This window comes from Lygodium microphyllum, chromosome 20 (genome assembly GCF_053477565.2).
Source record: "Lygodium microphyllum isolate KBCC chromosome 20, Lygodium_microphyllum_v1.1.10, whole genome shotgun sequence".
Lineage (NCBI taxonomy): Eukaryota > Viridiplantae > Streptophyta > Polypodiopsida > Schizaeales > Lygodiaceae > Lygodium > Lygodium microphyllum.
This window is the reverse complement of record NC_141154.1, coordinates 118,439,901-118,467,292: the sequence shown is the minus strand read 5'-3', so window position 1 is coordinate 118,467,292 and position 27,392 is coordinate 118,439,901. Positions and strand designations below refer to the sequence as shown.

Sequence of the window (27,392 nt, the reverse complement as noted above, 5' to 3'; positions counted from 1 at the left end):
TCTATAAAAATAGGGTGCCACTACACTCGCCTCTTTACCATGCATTTATGCACATACTACATGTATATGTATGCATAGAAGTACCTACATATGTATGTATGTTCATAAATACATAGACCTGTTCATGTTAGGTAGAAAAGCATATCTTCAGATGATGTCAGGACAACCGTGTCGAGATATGGCAAATAATATTTTTCCTTCAACAATGATTAACATTTTCCTTTCTTCTACACAGCTAAATTAAACAGGACGTGAAAAACTGACATGTAAGAGCCACAATGCATAGTGTCTGGTTACATGTTGCTGTGATATGTTCAGTATTGGCTATGTACACAAGTATCTGGAGATACTGTTTGCTTTTGTCATCTGACCAGTTGAAGTGTGGTGATAGAAGTCAAAAGTTGACATTGCTGCTCAGGGAGGAACATGTTCTGCCCGGATGGTAGAAAACACTGCATCTTGCAGAGAGGTTTGACGCCCATTCAAGTGAATCTGCTGTGGAAAATCTACTCGAATACTGGAGTATTCATACACCTGCAAATGACCTTGTTAATAAGCATATGAAATAGCTCTGAATGAATAGTTCCGCAAATGGATCCCCATGAACAAGAATAAGCATAGGCATAGAACCTTGTCTTCCCATGAAACATGGACACAATGGAAGAATGGTTCAAATAATGTCACAGAGTCACCTTCCTTGATCTGATGCAACACAGCAAGAGGACAAATCAAAGTCATACTGCATGTAATACAAAAGGCTCCCAAATACATATGAAAAAGATGACAATGGCCAGGATGTTTGAATGTCTACCACTCCATCACGCAAGGCATACACAGAAAGAACAAAGAAGTTTCCTTCCGAGTCTGACACAAGAAAGAACCTGCCCAAGCATAAAAGACAAGCCTTCAGTAACATCAATGGGTTAATCCATGGATACCTTGATAAACATGCATTTTACCATTTTTTTCTGAATACTAAAGGAAACATGGGTACTTTGTTGAAACGCCATATGTTGATGGAGCCTAACAGTTGAGAGTATCTATCTAGACAGTGATCATGCACGGGTTTCACATCGTGACAACTTCTAATAAAAATACTTTATCCACATTTTGAACTAACAAACTAAAAGTAAGGGAACAGTTGTCATAGTTGTTTGCACTTTTCTCCGATAGCCTTCACTCTGCCATCATACAGACGTCTATATGCTTTGGTCTGTTGCAGTCAAGTTATTGAAATGCTTCATTGAAATCATCTGATGATGATGGTAGCTGATGAGTGTACACTCAGATAGTTCTGATAATTTTGCTTGGTTTTGATATCAAGATCTAGCCACACTTGAAGCTAGACTACAAGTGTGTCCAGTTTATTGTAAAGCTGTGCCAGGATTAACAGATTTTGCCAGCATTTTTTTCAAAGGGCAACATGTACAAACACGATGATTGATTCACCTTAGCTGTCAGCAGGATTGTAGGTCCTGTTTATGTGCTTCTTAGATGATCATCTATCAGTTGATCTTCCAAAATGCTTGTCATTGATACTTCTGAGAGATTTATATTCCCTAGGCATGTGATTGATTCCAAGTACATATCCAGGTGTATGTATGTTATTCAACCCCACTGTACATATATAAGGCAAAAATAGGGCTGATCTTCCAAAATGCTCATCATTGATACTTCTGAGAATTCTAAATTCCCTAGACATGTGATGATTCCAAGTACATATCCAGGAGTAGTATTGTCTATGGTTCACCAGCAAAGGTCATGCAAATCCATCTTCACACATTAGCACAAGGTAAAGTACCATGAGATATCCATCTTCTGTCTTACCTTTTGGAGCTTAGGGTAAAGAGTCTAATCTATAAAGAGACTTGAACTCCAAAAAAGTACATTCAAAGGTGTACCTTAGGAACCACAATTCATTGTTCTTGTTCAACATCTTGGGAGGTTCCCTAGCATCTATACCTATGAGCCCACCAGAGTCTAAGGCATACCAAGGGAAAGTATTGGACCACGAGGTAAGGAATCTCATAAATAAAGAGCTCAGACTTAAGGGAATGTACCTTGAAAGTTGAGAGATTACCTTTAGTAACCATGTGCAGCATGTACCTCTTGGATATCTTAAGAGATTCGGAGGCATCTCTACATATGAGCCAATCTAAAGTTTGGGGGACATGAAAGTGCCTTAGCTGTCACTGAGATGTGTTTTTTAAGCTCAAGATTAACGTGTGATTAACTCCTAGGTCTTTGGGTAGGCAAGACATTGCATGAGTTGTGTATAGGACATGGGCAAGTCCATCAATGGTAGGGGTTCAATAGTTGAGAGCCATAGATCGATAAATTATTTAATGTGCAAGTGCAAAGTGCACATTTAAATATTGGGGCTTATTGAAGCTTAGTAACTGATTTAAATTATTAAATTTGAGCAAGAGGACAACGTTTATTCCAATAAACCCAATTTAATAATTTATCAATTAAAATATTCTTAATTTGTAAAAACGCCAAGGAAAAGTTGAGAGAAGCAGTGGTTTTTGCCACAGTAATAACAATCTGGACAGCAAGCTGCAATTGTTTGCATGCATCGCCAGCAATCACTCTTTGGACTGGTGGTGGTGTTTGGCAGTTGAGCTTCTTTGGACTGGTCATGGTGTTCAGCAATTGTTTTCTAATGGTCACATTGCATATCTCATTCTCACACAGAGATCACTGTGCACACATCTTGGAGCACATCATACCTGATGCTGCCATGAGATGCACAATCAGAGATCAACTTGCAGCCTACAGGCCTTTCTGCAGTTCATCTGGTTGGACTTGCTAAGAGCAGCAACTGCACCAAAATACTGACAGACATCATGATGGAAGTTCCATTCTAGGATATCATTGTAGGGTGTTTCTTGATGAAACATCTTGAAGAAGTTCCATTCTGGGATATAATTATAGGGTGTTTCTTGATGAAACATCTTGAGGCAGATTCTCCCCTAAAGAAAATTTGACAAATTTTCCTTGAGCTAGTAAAGCTTCCAAATTTTAACCCTTGCACAATTTCATCATCCATGATGTTACTTGATCTCTTCTTCCCTACACGCCCCTCTTTTGATTTGGTTGGTTGGTTGAATTATAGACATTTCCATGTTTTCAATTTGGCCTTTTTCTTACGTTTCACAGTTTTTAATAGAAGGTATGGACCTTGACTAGTAGCTTTCTTATCTAGGGTTTTTTGGTATTGTTTGATTCCCCTAGGTCTCGTAATTTTTCCCATATTTCCACCTAACACTCAACCTTCTTGGTCATTCATTAACTAGACTTTTGTGTAGTTTTGATCATTAATATCAAAATTTGAGTGTGGATTTAAGAATTCCAACTTCATTTTACTACACTTATTTTATGACTCCTTGTTTCCTAACAACCCCAGTCTACTTGCAGTTTAATTTAAACCTTCTTCGTATTGATAACTATGCTAGAACTAGCTAAGCAACCATTTTCCAACCTAATCTCCTGGGTGATGTGAGGTTCTGCCAAGTTGTTGTTGGTGGTTGAGGACACACCCATGCCTTGCACACCTCGGGCTGCAAGGTGCAATTGAGCAACAGGGACAGCAGCTGATGATGTGAAGCAGCTGTAGCACGCAATAGATGGCTGCATTTCATCAGGTTGAGACAGCTCCAGATGCAGTTGATGAGGACAGAGCAGCAGCAGGATGCAGCAGCTGCTGGATTTTCAGAAACAAACAGCAGTGCTGATGAGCTAGAGCAGTTGTGGTTGGTGTAAAGGTTGTTGTGGAAGCAGCAGTAGCCAATGTAAACAGCCGGCCAAATATGTGTCTTCATAGACAACCTTATGTTCCTTAATTATTCGTCTGCAGTGCATTGACTATCAGTGCTCGATCTCTTATTTTACCTCACCCTCCCTCCTTTTAACTTTGTGTTTTCCTTGCCATCAATTGATAGTTTGACATGTGTAGCTCAATTGCTCAAAGCCTGGACCAAAACCAACCTTCACTAAAGTTACCTACTTGGGATCCAATATATAGTGGTCAATAATACCCCCAAGACTGCAAACTGTTAGGTATATTCGTCATCAGCCATGTAGATCTGTGGCTTTCCCTTAGATTGCTGTTGGTGATTAATGTGTAATAATGAATCACAGTTATCCTAAAATTCTAGATATCCCTTGGTGCCAGGCCTCGAATATGAGAACTCGAGTATGAGCAGCCTAAATTTCATGCCATGACCTGTGTGTAGTTTCATATGAGCAATATTTGACATCCCATTCATTCCCCCTTTGGAATTCATGACAAATATACACCATTGAGTTTCCTGTGGAAACTAAGACTCTACTTGGATGTTATACAGCATCCAACTCTGATCTTCCCATACACCGGTTATCAAAGGCCACAAAAGCCCACCAAACTGCAGTTCCTTATTTGCAAGTGCAAAGACCTTTCTGTTGATTTCTTTCCACAATAATTAAATCACAGCGTTATTGTCCTAACATGTTCGCATTCCTTTTTGACGAAGTGGGCAACTTACAAGGGCACTAAGTTGTTGTTCCGTATTAACAAAACTATCTTCCCCTGCAGCACAACCCCTTTGTTGAATCCTTCTTGCAGAGAGAGCATGTTCATCTGTTGTAGGGTTCCTTGAACTGCAAAAAAGCTAGAATTACTTACAACAGTGTAACTAGTCCCACCTTCAGTTTATCCTTGTCTTCCTTTTCCAACATAAAATGAAGGAAGTAAAATGAAAGAGGAGAGAAATATATGTATAAAGGACAACAGCAGAAACAAAAGAAAAACGAGGGAGAACAGCCATAAAAGACTATAATGCAAGATGATGCATTTTGGACGGCACCATTCTCAGGCTTCAAAGAAGATAACAGGGATGCCAGCCTCTTTGGCTTGATACGCCCCTGCCCATATAAGAAACGAGCCACAAGTAAATACAAGGAAATGTTGTGAATCATCAATGCTTTTGAATTAGTACTTCAATGAGAGTAGGAAATGGATGAACTATTACTAAAACAAGTACATGTTACAACCATGATAATCAGTCTCTTGAGTCAGTTGCAGATTATCATTTTAATAAACACTTTGAAGCTAGCATTCTAGGAGATCTACAATGATGCTACAGTCAGAAGAAACCTGTGCAAGACACAGGAATTTTGCTACAAGTAGTATCAGTTGCAGATTATGATTCTGGTAAATGCTTAATGGAGCTAGCACGCTAAAAGATCTACCATGATACAACAGTTGGAAGAGTCACATGCAAGACAAAACACAACAGTAAGAAATGATAACTTATATTTGGCATTGGAAGAGAAGGATACAGCATAGCAACAGAATTCTAGGGGATTGGACCAAAAGTTCAGAAAATTCACTATCAACAAATGCATTACGATGCTTTAAATGGAGTTAGGTCAGAGGCCGGCAGAGACTCCCGGAAGTTGAAAGTTTCTATGAATTCAAATACTTCAAAAGCTATGAGATAATGCCATTTAAATCACAAATACTTTCTTGACAGACTTCAAGAGGTTGTTGCACTAAAATAGATAGTACTGCATTAAGAGAGGTAGTCCATGCAATAAATTGTACTCTTTGTTGATGTTTAAGGGAATCTGGTTTGTGATGCATTGAGATGCACCCAGATACTGTTGCCTCTCCCATCCTACTAGAAAACTCTGCAGCCAAGGAGAGCTGCAGTTCCGATGCAGAAGCGTACCTGGGACTCAGGAGAGGTACAGTCTCAACAGGTAACAGTATAGCCCACCTAAGACACTTGGGACATAATATGCAATTATGGATGCTGGGTTGAGGCGAAAAGCATGTTCATACCTTTAATTAATCAAGTTAAGTCAGTTAACTGTACCAAGAAATGAGAGTTCATTAGGTTGGACCCACCTGCTCGGTACATATTTATTCAGTTGTTCATGTTTGACATTTAGGACATTGTGCTCAGCCTGCATACATGCCCCTGCCCCTTCCCCAAGAGAAAGGCACCCGACCTCTCAGTCTCTAATATTTTCTCCTGCATGTATCTCCTGCACTTATTCCCTCCTGCTCGCAGCACTCCCTGCCACCTCTACCCTTCCCATCTCCTCTTCCATATCGCAGCCTGCAACAGCCTCCTTCCTCATCCCTACAGCTCTTTTCTGGGCTGTTGAGAGTTCATCATTTTCTCCACTCTATCATATGACTGTGTATCCCTATTACAAGCCACTTATTTTGCTGAGTGGATTGTCTAGAGCAGCATATCAGGTTCTTGAATCTTCTCTATGTACCTGGCCAATTGTGTTTGCATACACAAGTCCTTCCACACAATCTTACAGTGTGAAGCGTATCATCATTGTGTGGAGGCATTGTACACTCATCTCAGCATTGTAGAGACTTGTTTGCACCTCAATTGCATGTTCTTGCCTCCATGAATGAGAGAACCAAACACTCATTTTTGTCAAGTTATCAATGTGCGAGTCACTCTACACTCTCAGAATGTGCAATCAAAAGAGACCTAGGTGGATCCAATCCTGGAGTAACAAGACTATCGGATAGGGATTGGTGTAAAGATCTCCAGGAATAAGTGTACCTATTTGAAATGTTTGCCTCAAAGCTAGCAAAGTTACAAACATTTCAAAGTGTCGTAAGTGTCAATTGACAGCACCCATGAAAAGAAAGTCACATATGGCTTCAAAATTTTCAATTTTTTCAAAGAAAAAAAATTATATTACTAACACCTTCGAGAAGACCCCTTGAGGCAAAATATAAAGTACAAATAACCCTGTGGAGAGTAGCTAAGTATATCATAAATACAATGATTGTGTGAACAACCAATCTAGTGGGCTATAATGAAACCATCTGAAGGGTTGTGTGGAGGGAAGGTGCCAGAATCCTGTGTCTGCAAGAAGGTATCTCTTCCTCTCCACATCCTCTCACAACCACCCTACAGCCTCTCCCATCTCTCAGGAGTCGTATGGATGATCTCTGTCCAAAACCTTAAGAAAATCTTTGCAATGGAGACATATGCAAAACACAAGAATTGACATTCAAACTCGTAGAAGGTTGGCAATCTGGGTGATGAGTTTGAATGTCGATTCTTGAGACCCATAGGCTAATATGTCCTTAGGCTACTTGAGCTCTAGGATTTTCCTTCCTTTGTCTTCCACTACATTCACACATTACTTTACTCTCTTCATCATTCATGTTAGCTTTACTTTTGTTTTGTTTTGCACTAAAGCATCTCACTAGAAACTTTAGTATGCAGATTCTAATCTCTTTTGCATGATTTTGTATTTCAACCTAGGATTAACATGTAGATTTGCACTGGTCTTCCTAGGCTAGAGACATAGGAAGCTCGCTATTCCTTTGTGGTTCCATCTTCTTAGCAGACTTGCTTTTCTATCAACATGGAGGCTTCTCCTCCAAAGCAAATCTTGCAACATCTCCTGATGCTACCACATTAAGGTTGCTTCTCCCTAGCTCCTCCCACTAGGGTGCTTCATCTTTATCCTTCATCATTGTTCTCGACACCATACAAAGGCCGACACCAAGTTCATCTTCCTCTGATATCAATATACATGATTGAGAGCAGGTTCCTATCCTTCACTTGGTATCTACATGTTTTGGCATTTCTCTTCGACATTGGCCCCCCTTCCATATATACTCACCCTTTGCATTTCATAATCTTTGTAAAATAGCACTTGGGAAAGTGAACAATTTTTCCCATGAGGAACACTGTTCAAGTGGAACCTTGTTGCATGCCCATTCTCATCATGTAGCATTCCTCTATGCATCTCACGGGTGCAAAGCACATCCTCAGCTATCCCTCCATATCTCTTCACCCCTTTACTTGCTCAACAACACCCTAAAGGGTGATTGGGATAGTCTTATGTTTTGTGATGTTGTATCTGACTATCCCTTTATCCCCCCCCCCCAATTGGCACAGTTATTCCATTATGTTCACACAAGAAAAAAGGTCCAAATTGGTTTAACATCGCCTTTGCAAATCCTAGTAGGCCACTAGATAGTTGGCGAACACCCTTTATCTGATGCTGCCTGGGCCTCTCTAGGATGGTCCTTTGGACTCTTGAGTTAAGATAACCGATGTCTATGTACTCTTGGTAGGTTCTTGGGAAGCCCACATGCACCCATTGACCAATGCCCTAGCTATTTTGGGATGGAATGCCTTGGGGTAAGCTATACTTATAGTCCCTTTTTGGTTCAAGTTTTGGGGTTGATAGGGGCTGTTAACCTGAAAAAGGAACATTACACATTAAACCTTGATTAGCTCATAAAAACAGGCCCAAAACAGAAAAATTAAAGTTTTTGTGTCCCATAAGCAAATACCCAAACTTTGGGAGAAACCACATCTATAAATAGGAGGCTGCCAACCACTTGCTTCCGTCCTTGTTATGCAGATTTCAGCCATCAGCTCTCCTCACCAAGCAGTCAGCCATCTTTTCACCAACTACTACCACGCCTTCCAAATCAGCCAGTGACCTGTCTACAGCTGCCGCCTACTGCCTCCATCAGCTGGCAACCTATTCTAGAGCCTCCTAACTACTATGTTTGATGTTGGAACATGCCATCATGATGTCCAGCTTCTTCCTAGCCTGTTTCAGCCTGCATTTGCAGCAGTGCAGGCTTCCCTACATCAGATTCACTTTCCTCAGCTATCACCCAGCTCTCTGCTAATGTGTGTGACAAACTATGCTCTTCTTCGAGCGGTACATTGCTGTGTTTACCAGTTCTAGCCCTCCAGACTGCTGCATTTTGGTTTCCCATCTGCTGCCCTTGGACAGCTCTCTTGAACTACTCCCTCAACCCACTCCCATGATAGTCATCGGTTGTTGGACAGCTCTACCTTTGAGTATTCTATACACTCTCTCATTCATTTACAACATTCACTCATTTACTTCAGACTTATCTTTCTTCCCTATTTACATTTTTATGTTTTTGTCTAAGTTATTGTGTTTTAGTCATGTTAGTACATTTTGTGTTTTTTCTGCACAAACCCTAGCATAACTTCACAGGGCCTCTGTTTGTGACACAAGCTACCGGGTCCCAAGTTGCAACCATAGCTTCAATTTGGCTAGGAAAGTTCCCAAATGCTAGAACAACTTGCCAAAGCCAAAACAAGGAAAACAGATTCTAAGAGGACAAGGCACATGATGAATAAACTCCGCATTTTAGGACAACTTAAAACATTGGGAAGTATTCTCATCAAAGCATCACATTTATAACAAGTGGCAAAAGAAATTCTTAATCCTTTTCCTGACAAGCATAAAACCCAATGGAATAACACTGAGCATGCATCTCCACAAGAAAAGTCTCTCTCCTTAAGTAGCAATATTTCAGCCCAAATATTTGAAAGTCTTCTATGCCATTTTGCAAGAGAATTTGTACAATGCCCAAGGGAGTTAGCATGATCAATTATCCAAGGCAAGAAGTAGGATAACATATATTATTTCAGTTCTCGAGTCATAGAGAGAATAATATGTTGGATTGTAATAAACTACTCCGAGCTTGCAATCTACGTTTGTAGCCAAAGTGCATCAATCATAGTCCAAATTGAGTTCCAGAGAGGCTTTAAGCTCGAGGGAAAGTCACATTTGTACCCTGAGGAGTAATCATATTATTCACTCTAGAAATGCCTTTCACTACTAAAAAATGGGCCTTCTTGCTTTTGCAACATTTGGAGGGTCAAAAAGTTTCTCCAACAAAAACTTCCATTTGAACCACATTTCCATTTCCATCAGTCCTACTATCCATTTGATGTGTGTGGACACCTCACTCCACTAGTAATCAATTTCGTGCTTATGTGTGTGCAATTATGGAATCCTAAAAATGTCCAAAAATCCAAGCATCAGCATGAATAATCCAATTTCAAAAAGCATTTGTGCAAGGTTCACACACAAAGGAACCAACATTTTAGTCCAAGGTTGCTATTGCTCAGCAAATATCTACAACAAAGTTAATTTGCCAGACAAAGCATGATATCTATAATTGTAAGTTATAACAAATGGAAGACCAAACTTAAGTGAGAGAGAGAGAGAGAGAGAGAGAGAGAGAGAGACATGACAAAGGTCGCCCTGCCCTAATGCATTGCGTGCCTCAAGCCGTCACTGCACCAGGTCTGCCACCTTGTCATCCTGCCCTAGGCCAGCCGTTGGCCTGGCCATTGCTCCCCCAGGTCGCCCTGCCCTAATGCATTGCGTGCCTCAAGTCGTCACTGCACCAGGTCTGCCACCTTGTCGTCCTGCCCTAGGCCAGCTGTTAGCCTGTGGCCATTGCTGCCCCAGGTCCGCTGCCCTCTGGTTCTGTCATCATTGCACCCTGCCCTGCTGGTCACCTAACCAGGAGCCCTGCCATTCCGTCCTGCACCTCATGGCCCTGCCCTTCGGGGGAACCTGTCACACTATTCCTGCCACAGCCTATTCAGCTTGCCTTTGCAACAGGCCTGCTGATGTTCCCCTCTGCCCCTCATATTTCTCTACCATCGCAGTTTGGTGCACTGTTGCTGACAGGCCCCTTTCTTTATGGCGGGCTTGAATATAGACTGCACTGCTTTTCCTCCTGCAGCCGGAGACCTAAACATGGATGTTGAAAACAACACACTGGAAGAAGACATGGTGCCCTGCATTGACAAGATGGCTTCGTCCCCCCCAACATTCAGTCTTCTATCAAACACAACAAGCATGAAGAATTTCCTGTTGTTCCTAAGGCCGCTGACATGGATGATTCTCCGCCACACTCGTATGCTCAGGTGGCTTCTACTTCGCAAGATTTCCAAGAGCCAAATTGGGAACAATTACTTGAGTTTACAAGTTCTCTTTTGGAAGAATATGTCAAGCATAATCATTGATATATTCTTGCCTGTGCAGAGGGGGCAATTTCGGATACATGTGCACATCCAGGAGATTCTTTGTTCCTTTTATGCTTTTCACAAGTGAGGTGTTTTTCTCTTCTTCACCGGCTACATTCCCATGCTTGCCAGGATCCGTCAGTGAGACAAACATCTATCCTTGAGGCTGATTGTGTGGACAAGATCTTTGCTGGTCCTTGTGGCTTCTATGAGGTTGTGGTTCTTTCTACTTCAACACGGGGTCTCCTTCTCAATAAGTAACCCCTCTTCTTTGATAAATAGTTGGTGCATATTGTCTCTTGGCGTCCGCTAGCAGATTTCCAATGTTTACTCAAGCAAGCATGTCCTATATGGGTGAAGTGGAGAGTTGCCCAACTGTTTATTCGGCCCTTCTCAAGGATGCAATGGCTACCATAGGTCATGTGTTAGTACCCCAAGCTTGAAGGCAGCTGACAGAAATAGATTGTGTATGCTATGGGATACTTCCAAGAAGCAACCCAACTGGTTGCAGCTCAATTGAGTGGCATGTGGCCTCTTTGGTTCTGGCTCAAGCAGGGTACTTTTGTTGGTCACTATTTTTCGTGTGGTAAATTGGGTCATCTTATGGCCAAGTGTCTAGACCAAAAGAGCACCATGGTGGATCAGCCCATGGATAAGGACCAAGACCAACACATGACTCTGGTTTCTGCCCAGCAATGGGTTATCCTGCCCACTCAGTCTAAAGGCAAGCAGCCAGCTTCTTCTTTAGATTTGGAAACATGGGGATGGACACCAACGCAATAAGGGAAAAGCAAGGGAGACTTCTCTGTCCACAGCACCTCTTGATCCTCCTTTGCCTTCATAAGACCCCCCTTCACACTTATTCGCATCGCTGAGATAAATTCTCTAATGCACCTACTGCTTGAGTTTGCACTCCCACCCAAGATCCACCACCCCCCAAGCAACAATCGCAACAATCGAGCCAGTCCTCACAACATGCCATGGCCCTCCAACACAGTTGGCCTTTGATGCTGAGGGTCGAATCATCACCCCATGGGATTCCAAGTATCCAAGTTCCACCACCCACCCTATAGATGTGCCTTCTTCCTCGTAGGCTGACCATTGGCAACCCAACCCTTATGCAATATTGGGCGACTTCTTTTAAGGCATATTGAAAATATTGGTAGCGAAGGCCCAAGCCCATGCAACCAAAGCTCGTCAAAACTCTTGATATAGCTCTGGGAGTGCTTTTTGCACTCCTATCTTTTTGTATATGCTGAATTGGTTGTATCTAGTCTATGCACAATGACCCAGAGCCACCCTGCACCTTGTAACCTTGTAATCTTGTACTTTTTTCAATACAAATTTAATAATGTCTTCAAAAGGCCAAGGTGGCCTATGAGAAATGAAGTACTACATGTGACATGTGATCTCATCATAGAGAACAAATTTACAAAATAATCAAGTCAGCTCACATTCAAGAAGTATTGAGCTATTTATGCTTCCAAAAAGCTAGAATGGCCTATGAGACAAAGAAATGAGTACATCTTGCCATGTCATCTTGATTTGAGAACAACAATGAAAATGAAAAATGAAAAACAACTAAATATGCTAATGCTTACAATCCTAAAGACTACACGTGTGGGCTACCCTCGTGTACAAGACGATCCCTTGATGAACATTCAACTCGCCTATAGTATCACACCCTAATGAACAAGACTATCTAGAAACATCATACTCTCGTCGCAGTAAGAATGTCTGTCATGGGGTGATCCAAGATGCAAGTTCACTTAGAGGAGGTGCTTGTCTCTAATGGTGAGCAATGATGGCTCAAATCCCAAATCTCAAATCTGATGAAGGTAAGGATGCTGTGGTGGGTGTCGTGCTCTTTTGGGGGCACCCGAGAGAGAGTTATATTTTACGAAAAAAAAAAAGAGAGAGAGTTATATGCCCTATGGAGGCCAAAATTGGCCTAAAGGGCAAATCAACTACATCAATCATCATTTGTACATTCCGCTTGGGGTGCAAAAGGCATAAGCAGCATTGGCCACTAACCAATAGGTCACTACGTGTGAGCATTCCCTGAAGATTGATGAGTCCTATAAAGCAGACTCTAGGGCTCACTTGTGCAACATCCCGTAAGATCACCACTCAGGGACACTAGGCCGCCCTATGATAATCTCATCCACACTATAATGGTGTGAGGTGTGGACTGGTCGTATGGAATGCCAATACTTTAGTCAAAAAAGAAAGACAAAGTGGAGGAGAGCACAGCTACCCTTCAAGGGGGCACAGCTCAGCAGCTGCTATTGCCTGCCAATTCCAGCTGCCAGTACAAACCATGTTAGTGATAAAACCAGCTCCCAGGGTGGGGGTACAAAGGAAAGTACAGACTAGAACAATGATGTATGAAGCAGCACTATTACTTCCTTTTTATAAGAACATCCACACCTTAACTTTCAATCAACGTTCTCACCTTGTTGGCTACTGAATCATCCAACTTGGCTAATAAGTTCACTAACTCCTCAACTTGTTCTTCGGCATGAAGCCCAGGATCCCTCATACTGGCTGCTTTGAACCCTTTCAAGGCCCGTTCATAGTCTTCCAAGTATTTATTTACCTGTGAGAACAAACTGCTCAACAGGTCATTTGATAAATTCCTTTTCTTTTCAGTTCCAAAAGTTTGTAAAGGTGCTCACAGTTGCACTGTTGAAGTAGAGATCAGGGTTGGAGTTCGCCAGTTCATCTTTCTCCTGTGATAACAGCAAACAAAATCAAGCTTAAGACCTTTACTACCTTTGAGAAGCACCTAGAATATAAACAAAACAGCTTCCAGTTACAAACAGCATCATAAGAATTTATGATTCTAACTTCTAAAATCGTCATCATATAAGTATGGGCACTTTCTCTAAGAACTTTCTTCGTCACTGTATTTATTCCAACATTCACAAAACCTGTTGCTGCACTTAACATGAAAGAAAAAATTAAAAAGTGCATAACGAAGCTGAAAGAAGCTAAGAATGCACCGCATTTTGATAAGCTTTCAAAGACTGACGGAGTTTGCTTTGATCCCAAGTCCCAGTAACAAAAAAACTGGTTAAGTAAGCATTTCCTAAAGTATCTGCAGAAATCAGATAGAAAAACTTGTAACTGTTAAAGTCATGATTCATATAAATATACTTCATAAATTAAGAAAAATATCACTTTCATCATATATACATATAAGTATACTCCATATATTACGTGAAATCCGTATGAACAAAAGTTTACGCTATAAAGGATTGGTTCTAGTTCCCTTTCTGCCAGTAAGTGGAATATAGATAAGGAGATTAATGTACGAAATGTGTCAGTTGACACTTCTCTGAAACAATGATTAAAAGAAAAGACTAGGGATCCTTACCATGTTTTGGCCACTACTGTAGTAAAATCAATCAGAGACCATAAACCTAAATAGACACCTTTAAAGTCTCATAAGAGCTTAATTGTTGTTTGAAAAAGCAGACCATAAGGTTGAAAGAGAAGATCAGCATAATATGGGGTCTCACTAAACCACTTAAGTCCCTCCCCTTTCGTCGTTTTTGCTGCAGAGACACACAGTAAAGCTTTGGCCCATCCACCTGACACATCTGATTGCCAAGTTGTTTGTGCTAATAAAGTACAACCTTTTGACTAAAACTGATCCAAAAACCGTTCATGCAGAAATAATCAATAAAAAGGAGGAATAAACATGACCTAATCATAATGCAACTTACTCAACCAAGATATAGATTGAACTTTATTTGCACAATTGGGACAGTGCACTCCAGCAAAGCTGACCCTGAAGCAGGCTAAATACTTCCAACATGCAAGACAATACAAAGGACTGCAGCAGTACTGACCATAACTGTAGGAAGTGCCCACATACTGCAGAGTGTAAATTCAGCCTTATCACAGCATGATCAGTTTATTCATGCACAGATCTATGAGAGTAAGGAGTGGGAACAGGCAGTACAATGATCAATGTTATTCACCATCATGGAGCCACATAAAGAGCCAAACAGAATTGCCGAAACCTTGGGCAGCAATTCAAGGTCAAAGGCCAACAGGTGAAGGTCTTCTCACAAGTTTCGGCATCATGGAGAATAAACCCAGGTGGATCAGTCTGCAAAGTTAGTCCAGTGTTTCCAGACTTCAGGCAGCAAGCTTGAGACTGAAAGAGCAGCGTGCAGCAGTTACCAGTACATGCACAGAAGCTTTCTACATCCACCTAAAGGCCAAAGCATGAGTGCAGACCTCAGGAAATCAGGCAGCATGCATTTAGACCATTGTGGACATCAACTTAAGGTATTAAGTTGTAAGGATGCACAACGATACAAAGAACCACAGCAGAGCTAAGCATGACTAAAGGAAGCACCCACATACTGCACAGTGTAAATTCAGCCTTATTACACCACTATCAAGTTATTCATACACAGACCAAAAGGCAACAGGTGAAGGTGTTCTCACAAGTTTCTTCAGTCTCATGGAGAACAGACCCAGGTGGATCAGTATGCAAGGTTAATCTGGTGATTCCAGACTTCTCGCAGCAGACTTGCAATCAAAGGAGCAGTGTGCAGCAGTTACCAATATATGCACAGAGAAGCTTTCTCTACATCCACTTAAGGGCCAAAGCATGAATGCAGACCTGAGGAGATTGAGCAGCATGCATTTAGAGCATTGTGGACATTAACTGAAGGCATTAATTTGTATTTCTTGAACAACAGTTTGAAGCCAACTCTGTACCTTGACTAACACTGCACTAATGCCAACATTTATGACAGTTCACATTGGAAAACAATATCTGGAGGGAAAAATGAAAAACGTGGCAAAGCCCCTATGAAGCTTTGCTTCGATAGAGAAGCCAGTGAACATTTGTTAAATACGTTTATCAGATATTAAACCCACTCTTCATAGCCATCAACTACACATTTTACATTTTTTTCATCTGAATTGAGACAGTATACCCTCTCTTAATGATAAACACATTAAGATTCTGTCAATGATAAGAAAGGCAATTTATCTTCTGCTCATAACCTTTTCTGAGACAAGTGAATCACACCAACAACTCCATGATCAAACCATCTCATAACCCATAAATAACTAGTTGATGCACGCTTCAGTATCATAAAAGGAAGTCCAGCAGCTATCTTGTGCAAATACCAGACAGGTTACATTAACATGGCAACCAGAGCCACTAGAGACAGAACAAGCATAAAACCTAAGCCTTGTATTGCATAGAATAATAATCAAAAACATCAAATATCAAAATTAATGCTACTCATTTTTAGACATCATTTGGCTTTTTTCAGGAACTAAATATGCTAAATTGACCACTTTGGCAAAGGACCCTTACACCATGACTGTCCATCCTTGACATCAAGACTAACTGCTTCTTTTGCGTGTTTGATGCTCTCTTCCACTGCTTCAGCCTCATCAGGAGATCCTATCAACCCAATTTTAGCCATCATGCAACCTCAAAAACATTACAGATGCTTTTACTATAATGTTAAAGGCCTATCACAAATAAGTAGTACAGACAAGGAAAGATCTTTAAGGAGATTGTGTATGCAAATAATCCAGTAAACAGTGGTAAGAAAAGCATGGTTGAGGTCTGCCCAAGACAGACATCATTACCAAGCCTCTCGTACCTTTTGCAATACGTCTCTGCAGCATTGACAGCTGCCGCAAAATTTTCTTGTCAGGACCCTGCATAATGACATCCACATCAAAAATATTGGACAAGTATAACACCTGACTTATTGTGTCTAGAAAGGTGGCCATAAGAATGTCCTATATCATCATAGAATACCTTTTTAAGAGCAAGATTGAAACAATTTTTTGCAGCCATTAGGTCACCTTTTTTCCAAAAGCAGTTCCCCAGGCAGGACCAAGCATCTGCAAGGGATGGATCTAGCTTCACCTGCCATCCTTAGGAGTTATTTCCAAATCGAAAAACCTATCTAATGAACAGTGAGGCTACAAATTTTGGAACATTTCATATCAAACTCAACTTACTGCCTTGGAAAGATGGTCTTCAGCCTCTTTACAATAGTCAGGACCAACATCTAAGGCTTTTCCTCTCAAGTATTCAAATAACGCACGTCGAGAAGATGGCTTTCTCTGGTCTACAAAGGCCAATGTGAAGAGAGGGTGAACCAATTTCCTCCAAAGCATTTAATTTCACAGGTCATGTTTATGATGTTTCAAAACAAACAAAAAAGGTAGGCGTACTACTTTATGCACCTTTAATTTCCTCCAAAGCATTTAATTTCACAACTCATGTTTATGATGTTTCAAAACAAACAAAAAAGACTAGGCATACTACTTATGCACCTTTAGTCAAGCTACCTGCAAAGTTTGACATGACATCATATAAACTTATCTCATGCCCCATGGATCCAAAGTCCAAATTATCAGTTGCAAGTGATTCTTCGTTTGCAAATGCTATCCACTATCAAAGATTGGTTGGGTTTCTGATATGGCTCATCCATACAAGCCTCGACATCTCTTATTTGGTAGCATTATTGTCTTCTTTCAGCATGCATTTGGGAATAGCATAGCTAAACAATACTGGCTGATGTTCTTTGACTATGATGCCTAAGCTTTTTCCAATTGAGTATTATTGCTTGTCACATTGCAGTAGTGCAATCGGGGATGATTTCCAAGATTTAAGGGGGGTCTCTATCACAAAGATGCTTATTTTTAACACTTAGCTTTGGCATTATTTAAGTAGTGCACATGTGAGCTGCACATGTGAAGTGCAAATCACTCGAGTCACGGTGACAGTCTAAATATCCTAAGTATGTAGTGGGTAACATTGGCAAAATTTGTATTAAGTTATGTTGGACATGTACTTGTGGGTGCATGGTATCAATTTGAGCCTAGGACATTGATTGGGCCTTTAAAATATCCTATGGTGAAATTAGGTTCAGACATCAATTAATAAATTAATCCTAGTCTAAGGCCAATTAATGTTGGGAATAACTTAAAGTTCAGGGTTAGCACACTAAATGTGGATGGGCACCAATCAATTATCGGGCAAGGTCAAATGGTATTTATTAATTTAAAATATTTAATTCTGAAACTTAATTAATTAATGTTGGAAATTGCTTTTGGAAGGCTAACACTTATTGAACTTGCCCATGCAAGCTGAGAGGGCTGTTGGGGCTAGCTTAGGTGGTGGCAACCATTTCTTGGAGATCCATGCACAATAATTGAAGACCCAAAGGTAAAAGTATCAACTATGAATTGAAAATTTATATCTAGCATTAAGCGTGAGCCTATTCCCATTTGATTTGGCTTGTATCTAAGAGCCCAAGGATCCATTTGTGCCCAACCTTGAGTCAAATCTTATTGTTGCTGGTCATTTATGACAAGCATTTGTATGGAAGACTAGAGGTCAATCCAAATCTCAAAGTATTTTATCTTTGAGCAATGTTGTTGGCCCAAGTGCCAAGTAATTGCACAATTAATTAATAGAGAATGAAAGATAATGAATGAATTGGATCAATGCGCAATAAGTCAATCACAAAATGAGAGGCAATATTTTAATGAGTGCAAGAGAATACATGCTCAAGGTGATCACAATGAAAAATGCCACACTTGTGTAATTATGATGCATCAAGTGCATTTTATAATACAAAGAAACCCTAATGGCTTAGCTGTCATAGGAAACCATAAATAAAACCCTAACCCTAGTGTCACTAAGTGCCTAGGACACTAGGGGCAACAATTGGCAAGGGAGTTCAAGGTCACTATTTCACCTTTGTGTAGTGTGTTTGCTGCATTGAGCTTCATATATATTGAGCATTCATTCATTCATTATCTTTTTCAATGTTCATTATCTCTCTGAGTTACCTTAATCCTTACTAGTACCCTAGGAGTTGGATCCTCCATCTCCACTCCTAGCACTTTCTCTTTCTCCACACCATATTCCACCTACCCTCACTTCATTACCTCTTTGCACACTAGTACATCATTAGGGACAATGCCACCCTTTAACACTGTGCCTTCCACGTACCCATAAGTGAGCACTTCTTTTCACCCTTGGACGGCTGAGATGGGCGACCCCCTCAATACCCCTACTCACTAATCTCCCCATTCATTGACCTTCCAAATGCAAGGATTTCCATCCTCTACTTATGGTGAAACTAGCCTTCCTCCTCGGATAGGGTGGTAAATAACCTGGCTTAGCACTAATTGCAGCATGCATAAAATTCACATAAACTGAAAATGCACACTTTACCACTTTAATCTTGGACATTGGACAGCCTGTTGGACCCAAAATTAATGCCCCTTGCAGTATTTCTTTATCTTATATTGCAAATGAAAGGAGTACAATTGAGATCCTCTAATCTCCTCCACTAATCCAAGTACCTCTCGTTCTCAAAATTGACCAGCAAGCCTCCAAGCCAATTTGCCCCTTGGTTTGCTTGGGGATTGGCCTTCATCCTACTCCTTGAAAGAGAAATTCAGCCCCAAATCTGATATCAGCTAGCTGGCCTCTTGAATCTCCTTAAAATTCCTCAATTTCAGATACTAGAATTCAAGTCCTAAGTCCTCAATTCTAAGCACGCATCCCGAGGTAGCTATCGAACCCTAATTTATGCTACAAATTAGAATTTACAGCATAGATTGACTGAAATCTCTTTTTCTGATGGCTCAAATTGCAAGGAAATGCTGAGATAACTTGAAAGATGGCTGGGGGATGAGAGAAAATGCTATAGAGAGAAATTTCAGAGTTTCAACGCAAGAAATGCTGAAAAACTGCTGCTACCTTGCTCAGACAACCATAGAAGCAGCCACCTACAACATAGGACCACCAAAAAGACTATTGCATCCCTCTTATATGCTGTCATCTACACCAGAAGGACCTTGGACTGCTATCACTTACTCTTGTAGAGCTCTAAACTACTATCACATGCTGTAGGACTAATCCTTGGTGGCTGCAAATTACATCACTGACCTCTCTTGCTCTCTAGCAGCCTTCTTCTCTCTCACAATGGCTGGAATAGACTTCTGCCAGCCCCTGAAAACGTTTTTCTCACTTGCATGGGCAAGTTTTACCAAGTGGCAGCCTTCTAAACCCATTTTCCAGCATTATCCAGCTTATTAAATTAATTTTTTGAATATTAATTTAATAGTTATTCTAGTGCTCAAAAAATTAATTCTATCAGCCAATAATTAAATTAGTTAGGACAATTCGTCTTCCAAGTATCCATGAGCAGTTATTAACCCTTAGATCCGCATTAATTAATTAATTAATGCCTAGTCTCTAATGTCACCACTAACATTAGTGGCCAATAAATTAGTCTAGGCTCAAATCTAACACAGAGTACCACCTAGTACCTATCAAGATAACATATTATGACTTTTACCTTTAACACCCACCTTATCCTCGGGGTCCTTGGCATATTTCCATGAAATAACTACCATGTGCATCACATGTGCTAAACAACCTTGCACATTTGATTAATAACTTAATCAAATGTTATCGACAAGATTAAAGCATCTTAATATTTCATGTCCCCATGATATATGGTGTGTCCCACACTCCTTGGAACACTCCTCCGCAAGGATTTCCATTCTCTGCCCCATATAACTCTATTCCTCCTCCATGGGCAACTTGTGCAATCACCATACCCATGCCTAGTCAGTCCATTTCCACCCTTGAATCCACTATGCACACTTCCCAGATGCATTGTGGCAACTTAGGGATTAATTCCCAAGTGTAGTCCACTCCCCTATCCTATCCACATTATCCTTCTTACAACACTACGACTCTTATTGCTACGGCCAAGCATGCATTCACAAATAAGACTTGTTTTAACGGATCAAATTTTACCACTTGGTTGAACTTCATGCAATAAGTGCTTGAATCTCAAGGACTTTGGGACCTAGTAGTTGGTCTTGAGCTTATGCCAAACCCTTGAATGGCTTACCCTAAGCACATCCATCAATGGAGAGCCTACAATACCACGGCCAATGTTGAGCTTATACACGGGTTGCTTCCCAAGTTCCACTCTCAGTTACAACATTTCCCCCTCACATCCGAGTATCAAAGTCATCTCATTAACTGCTATGTATCACGAGATCAAACTTGGCGTATCAATCTCCACTTTGAGCTTCAAGAGTTTTCCATTAAGAAAGGGGATGATCTGAAAGTCATGTTGGTCAAATATAGGCGGTTACTTGGCTCTCTAAAGTCAGATGATAATCAAGTTACATTCTTTTTTAATAAGTTGCCTAAAAATATTTTCACTTTACCCAGCACATCATCTCATTGCCCTGATTGCCGGCCTTTTATGAGTTCAAGTGTCAGTTCTTGCATTACGTACCACTACACAATTAAGTCCACAAGAAGTCCTCCACATACTCTTGTCCAGAGAGGGGTTTGGTTGCCTCTTCTTCCCAAGGGAAAACTAGTGGTAGCAAGAACTTACAAGATACAAAGGCAAGCCAAAACAAGGGTGACACTACTTCCTCCAACAGAAACAAAGGACCAAAATCCATCCTGGCAATAACTGCATAAGAAAAATAGGTTTGGCACACACTGCCAAAGATCGAGCCATGTGGACAAGGAGTGTTGTACCAAGGCCTAGGGTCTTCCTCCTAAGAAACCTCAACAGACCATTGCACTTGCCTCCACTCTGGCTAGACAATCTAGTGGGGCTATGCCTCCCATGGCTGCTCCATTTACTCCTCCTGCCCCAGTGGCCATTGAACATGTGTCGCGTGGACAACCTCAACAGCCTACATCTTTTAATATTGCTAAAGGATTAGCTGATTGGTCTACTAGTTCCTCTCCCATTGCACTATTTGCATCCATTCCGAGGTCTCCTACACCCCACCCTAGGCACACTTTCCCACACAGTCACAACTGATGAGGGACAGGGACGATCATGGGGACGGCTGAAAATAGGGGATGGGGGACACGGGACTCGAGATGAAGACAATCTCTGGGAGTGAAAATGTTGACTATGGAGTGACGCCTGATGAGTGGAGAAGCGGCCAAGAACCAAAACGCAAGGTGCAACTACTTCTGATGATGATGGATGCTCACACCTATAATAGGGGAAGGCCACCAGCTACAAAAGAACTACACCAAGCTACCAAAAAATGCAATGTGATGCTTAACACCTGATGGGTGGATAAAGTCACTAGCTAGAGAAGACTAACGCCAAGATGATGGAGCTGCCGCCAACTGTGCAAGTGAAGCGTTAGCAGAAGCTAAGGTACGCTGCCACCAAAAACGCTGCTCCAAAGATGGAGGCTGGCACTTGATGGTAGGAGGTGTAGGTGATAGAAGGAGAGTGTCAAAAGACTAACTGCGAGAGAGTGGGAGTGACAGACTGAAGGACCAGCCATGTAGGATGAGTGATAGAGGTAGCCTATAAATAGGCAAGAGATTGTCGAGGGTGGCTCCCACTGTGGGCTCCCAATCCCTTTTTGGGGCTATCCACTATGTAAAACCCTAAACGCAAAACGCAAAACGCAAACTGTGTGAAGGAATTCTCAACAAGGGAGTCGAGACATGTTCTTTATGCGGGTCATGAGGAGAATGGAGTCTACATTATACGGACTTCATCGGCCTTTCTCTCTCTTTTTCTTTCTTCACAGACACAAACCAAGCTATGGTGTGTTCTATTTGGTCACCTCAACTACAAGTACCTTAGAAAGGTGGCTCATGGTCAACTTATTCATTTCTTGCCAGAGTGGGATGAGCCACCCACCATGTGTGTCTTGCATTCGTGGCAAGAAGCATAGAGGTGCAATTCCCAGCAAGGCTTCACGATAGGCAAAGAAGCCCCTGAAGCTTGTTTCGACGAACTTATCTGGACATATGAGAACAGAAACCCTTAAGGGGAGTTTGTATTTTATTTAATTGTTTATTATTTTAGCAGGACAACATGGACACATTTCTTGAAGTTAAAGTCTAAAGTATTCTCCAATTTCAAGGATTGGTTCATCTTCAAGGAGAATCTGTTTGGCCAGAAACTAAAGACCTTGTGATTCAACAAAGGGGGAGAGTTTGTCTCCAACGAGCTTGTCAAGCTTTGTGCAGATCATGGCATTCACCAGGCGTTTGCCAATACAAACACACTTCAAGAGAATGGCATATTGGAGCAGAAAAACTAGAGCATGATCAAGATGGCATAGACCGTGATGGAGCGTTGGCAAACACCACAATATCTATGGGCTGAGGCAGTGGTCGATACTGTCAACATCCTCAATTTGTCACCTGCATCAATCGTGGTTGGTATGACACCCTTTCAAGCATCCTTTGATCTAAAACCGGATGTCTTATTTCACAGTGTCTAAGTGTGGTGCCTATTTTAACATCTCAAAAAAATGGTAAGATAAGTTCGAGCCGACTTCCAAAAGCCAAGTGATCATGTGTGATATAGCTCGGAGTCACAGGGATACAAGCTCTATGATCCCATTTCACAAGAGGTCTATACGAGTCAAAATGTTCGGTACGTGCAATTTTAAGCCGCAGAAGGGGGTGAGGAGCATCCCATACTTGGAGATCCAGGTGATAGTTGGGCACCTCAGCTAGTGCCTTTGGAGTCTATGCCTCTTATGGCTCCACCATCCACTACCGATCCCCAATTGTACATTCACATATCAATTAGAGGGTGCCCTTTCTTCATGCTTTACGTGGATGATCTCATTCTGATAGGTGACCATGCTCAAGTGGTAAAGTAGACAAAGGAGGCACTACATTAGATGTTCAAGATGACGGATATGGGACTTCTCCACTTTTGTTTAGGTCATGAGATTTGGTAGACTCTGAGGGGGATTTTCATCTCTCAGCACAGCAATATATACAGGAGCTTTTAACCACCTTTGAGATGGAAGGGTGTCGGTTTATATTACTCCCACAGATCCAAACTCGAAGGCTATGACCTATGCAAATTCACCGGCATGCTAGTTGCTACAAGTAGTTGATTGGATTATTGATACGGCTCCTCAATACTCAGATTGATTTGTGCTTTGTTGTTTGTTTGCTTGCAGGGTTCATGAGTGAACCCAAGTTGGTTCATTGGTAGCCTTCTATGAGGCTAGATAAATTTAGACTAGGTTGGAGATGTCAACCATAGGTAGTCAACAACGAGCTACTACTTTATTTTGGGTGCAACTACTATCTCTTGGAGAACTAAGAAGTAGCCCACAATTGCCCTGTCATCTACAAAGGTGAGGTACAGAGCGGCATCTTCTACTGCATGTGAGTGTGTGTTAGAGGTTGCTAGGAGAGCTTGGCTATCCGCAAACAAGTCCTACTACACTTCATTGCAACAATGAGAGTTACATTGCTTTGGGACAAAATCTTATATTCCATACTAGGTTGAAGCACATTGAAATACAGTACCATTTCATTTGGGAAAAGATCTTAACTCACACTATTAATGTGGTGCATTGTAAGACAAGGGATAACTTGGTAGACTTGTTTACAAAGGCTCTTCCTCATGCCATTCTTCAACAACACTCTAATTCAAAGGGAAGGCTTCACAGCGGAATCTTATTCCTCCAACTTCAAAGGGGGGTCTTCTTCCTCTAGTTTTAGAGGAGTTCACTACTCATGTGGTCCTCTACACACAATGGCAAAAAGCCTTTTTATTCTTCATTTACCCTTGGATGGGGAGCTTGGCCTTGAGTTGCCCTACTCACCTAATGACATTAGGGTCTACATGTTCTACCTAGATTGGGGCCTTGGATGTTTTGTCCATGATTTGGTGGTTGTACCTTCGCATCTTTTCTACAATAGAGATGGAGATAGTGTCCTCACTCTCAAAGACCAAGATGTCGTCTTCTTACCAACACAAAAAGACAAAGCTAGTGGCTTCTCTCCTAAGATCAAGTTTCAAGCACCATCAACTCACCTTGTCTACTATTCTTCCTCATAGGTTTCCTTTCAAGTGGAATTTGATTTACAAGTATTACAAACTTACCCTTGTCATGAACTACATTTTTCCCTAATCGTCTTTGGGGCCTCCTATTGTGTTTTTCACTTTAAGTACATTAAGAATGTCGTACAGAGTGAAGAATCTCTCTCTCATTCCTCTTAGGGCACCCCTTTTTGGTCCTAAGAGAGGATCTTGAGGTACCAAAGTCATTGAGTGCATCGCATTACATTAATTTCTATTTGGGTCTCCATACAAAGCCTCGAAAAGGCTTTATTTGTTTTGTTTTATAAGTGTATGGACACAACTTGAGACAATCCGGGAGCCACCCTAGACACTTCGATGTCTCATGTGCCTATAAATAGGGCGTGGGCATTATTGATTGCACATCCATCATCACTCCATCTTATTCGTTCTTTATCAATTCATTAACTCCATCACAATTTCAGCCTCAGCCCTCTACCACTGCTGTCCACACCCCTATCTGGGTCATGGGTGGATATTTCAATTTATGGTGCTGCCTAGCTGGTCGTGACACCATACCAGCCAGTCACTTCATTCCAAAGGTCTCCTTCACATCACCATCAGCACCAAACACCCTAGATTGTTGTGTTCTAAGCACAGCTTGGCAACCTCTTCTTCATTATTTTCCACTGCTATGTTTGCTAGTTTTACTCCTCCTTGGACTAGTGCAGTGGATCGTCTTCATCTTCATTGTGCATTTCCAGCTCCTATTGCCACTCCAACATCCAAGTGATAGCGCCCAGCCATCAATCACCTTCTGGAGGCTATGGTTGCAGCAAACTCAGGCTATCTACAACATGCTACATGCTCTTTATCAGGCCTGCATCAGATACCTACGTTTTTGCATTTTCTCCTCTCCTAAGGAGCAGCTCAGCAATTGCATTTTTGCAACCACTTACATGGAGAGAACTTCATCAAGCATTCTTGTGTTTTCTTCTCTAGTTGGCTGCCAGCAGTTGCCTTGACAGCAGCCATCATCTCCAAGAGATTTCACCATGTTCTTCATCTCCAACACCTCTAAGGATTGTGTTTCGCAGCCTCTACAACTGTCCTTCATCTTCCAATGTCTACTCAACATTCCACTACCCAAAAGACTGCATTCTGCCCATGGAGCAATTCTTTTCCTCATCATTGACACCTCTACTCAGAGGACTGAGTTTCTCTCCTTTCATAGTGCTTGTCCCTTTGAGATACTGCCACCTGATCAACAAGGATAGTGCACTCAACTCCATTGAATCAACATGATTCAATGTTCATCATTCTTCATTCTCTTCTCTGTTTTTGAGATTTCCTTGTCACAATGTTTGCCATACACTCTGTGTTTCTCTCGCAACCCTACCATTTCTCAACACAGGATGCCTCCCCTCCAAGTATTAGCCAAGAGAGTGGGCAAGTCCTATGATGGTATCACTCCTATGTTCAAAAAGGATAGCTTGCAAGTTGAAGGAACAAGATAGTTTGATTGCACAATGATCTTCATGTCCAACCAATGACGCACCTAGCAAGACTTGAACCCACAATGTCACGGTTATGAACCCAAGTTTCAACCGCTAGGCCATCACCTTTGGGACTATTCACTCACCTTCTGTGCTTCCATTCCCACCACGGCAATTATCTTTTTGAGTGCTTTTAAAAGGATTCCTCGGCCTGGTGTACTTCTCCTGCCTATTGCCAACTATGGTGGCTGGCGCCCAATTGGTGTACTATCCACTTATAACTCAAGGGTGGCTAGTGCCCACATCCTGAACTGCTGGCCATGCAAGCTGAAGGGTTGAGCCAAGGCTAAAGTAGTTTATAAAGACTATACTGTAGATCCGCTTTTTCAGTTTCTATTTTATTGCAGTTCCTTTTTTTATTAACGCCTTTAGAAAATGAAAAAAAAAAACTAGTCAAAATTTGTCACTTCAACCATCAGTTCTGACACTGGTCAGTTACAATGATTCAACTCCCAATAAAATCTCTTTTGTAAAAAAGCCTAAACTCACAGACTAATAATCCCACACTTTTTTCCTTTTACTTCAATAGAATTGCCGCTCTTTCAATTTTTTTAAAACCCAGAAAAAAATGGGTAAAACCACTGATGCTTCCTAAGGTCCATGTCTCCGACCTTGAGATATGTTGTCCAGAGATGCCACGATTTCCTTGGAGCCCCTGTCAAGGCGCTGTTTCTTTACGGAAGGGTCTCTTGAGAAGAAGGTGTCCCGGACGAGGTAGAGTTGATCCAGAGCCATTGCTGCAGAATGGAGGGGATCTTCTCCCTTCGCTGCATCATCCTCTTTGTTTCCTTTCTGTGGAGGGACAGCGGTCTCAGATTTCCCCATGCTCTCTTATGCTTCTTCACAAGGACATTTCTTCCTCTTCTTCTTCCTCTCTCTTCCTTATCTTATCAGAAAAGCTGTCAATCTCTCTCCTGCAATTCTTCTCCCTGTGTTTTCCTCGCCTTCAAGAAAGGAGCCTATCGATCTCTCTGCATCTGAATATGGAGAACAGGCAAAAGCAACTAACTAAAGAACAGCAAGTCCATCGACATGGACATCCCAGAGTGAGAGGCTGGTTACACACCAAGTGATGGACGCCCAACCAACCACGGCTTAGAGGGTGGGCCAGGGTTATATGC

General features: G+C 41.5%; 1 protein-coding gene across 1 annotated transcript; it reads right to left on the bottom strand.

The window, feature by feature from the left end:
- LOC148019304 (uncharacterized) lies at positions 1 to 27,392 on the bottom strand. The gene is made up of 13 exons (XM_087660901.1): positions 26,883 to 27,392; positions 16,863 to 16,972; positions 16,657 to 16,767; positions 16,496 to 16,553; positions 16,201 to 16,290; positions 13,856 to 13,950; positions 13,529 to 13,582; positions 13,306 to 13,449; positions 4,848 to 4,905; positions 4,527 to 4,641; positions 812 to 881; positions 631 to 702; positions 1 to 534 (listed from the first exon to the last, which is right to left on the bottom strand). The coding sequence occupies exons 1-13, from the start codon at positions 27,094 to 27,096 to the stop codon at positions 415 to 417; spliced, it is 1,311 nt and encodes a 436-aa protein (XP_087517027.1). The 5' UTR covers positions 27,097 to 27,392; the 3' UTR covers positions 1 to 414.

Excerpts from the sequence above, each read along its gene's own strand:
- LOC148019304 (XM_087660901.1), bottom strand. The coding sequence starts at position 27,096 with ATGGGGAAATCTGAGACCGCTGTCCCTCCACAGAAAGGAAACAAAGAG. Across the intron at positions 16,768-16,862 it reads AAGACCATCTTTCCAAGGCA|GTGAAGCTAGATCCATCCCT; the intron begins GTAAGTTGAGTT and ends TAAGGATGGCAG. Across the intron at positions 703-811 it reads ATGCCTTGCGTGATGGAGTG|ATCAAGGAAGGTGACTCTGT; the intron begins GTAGACATTCAA and ends GTGTTGCATCAG.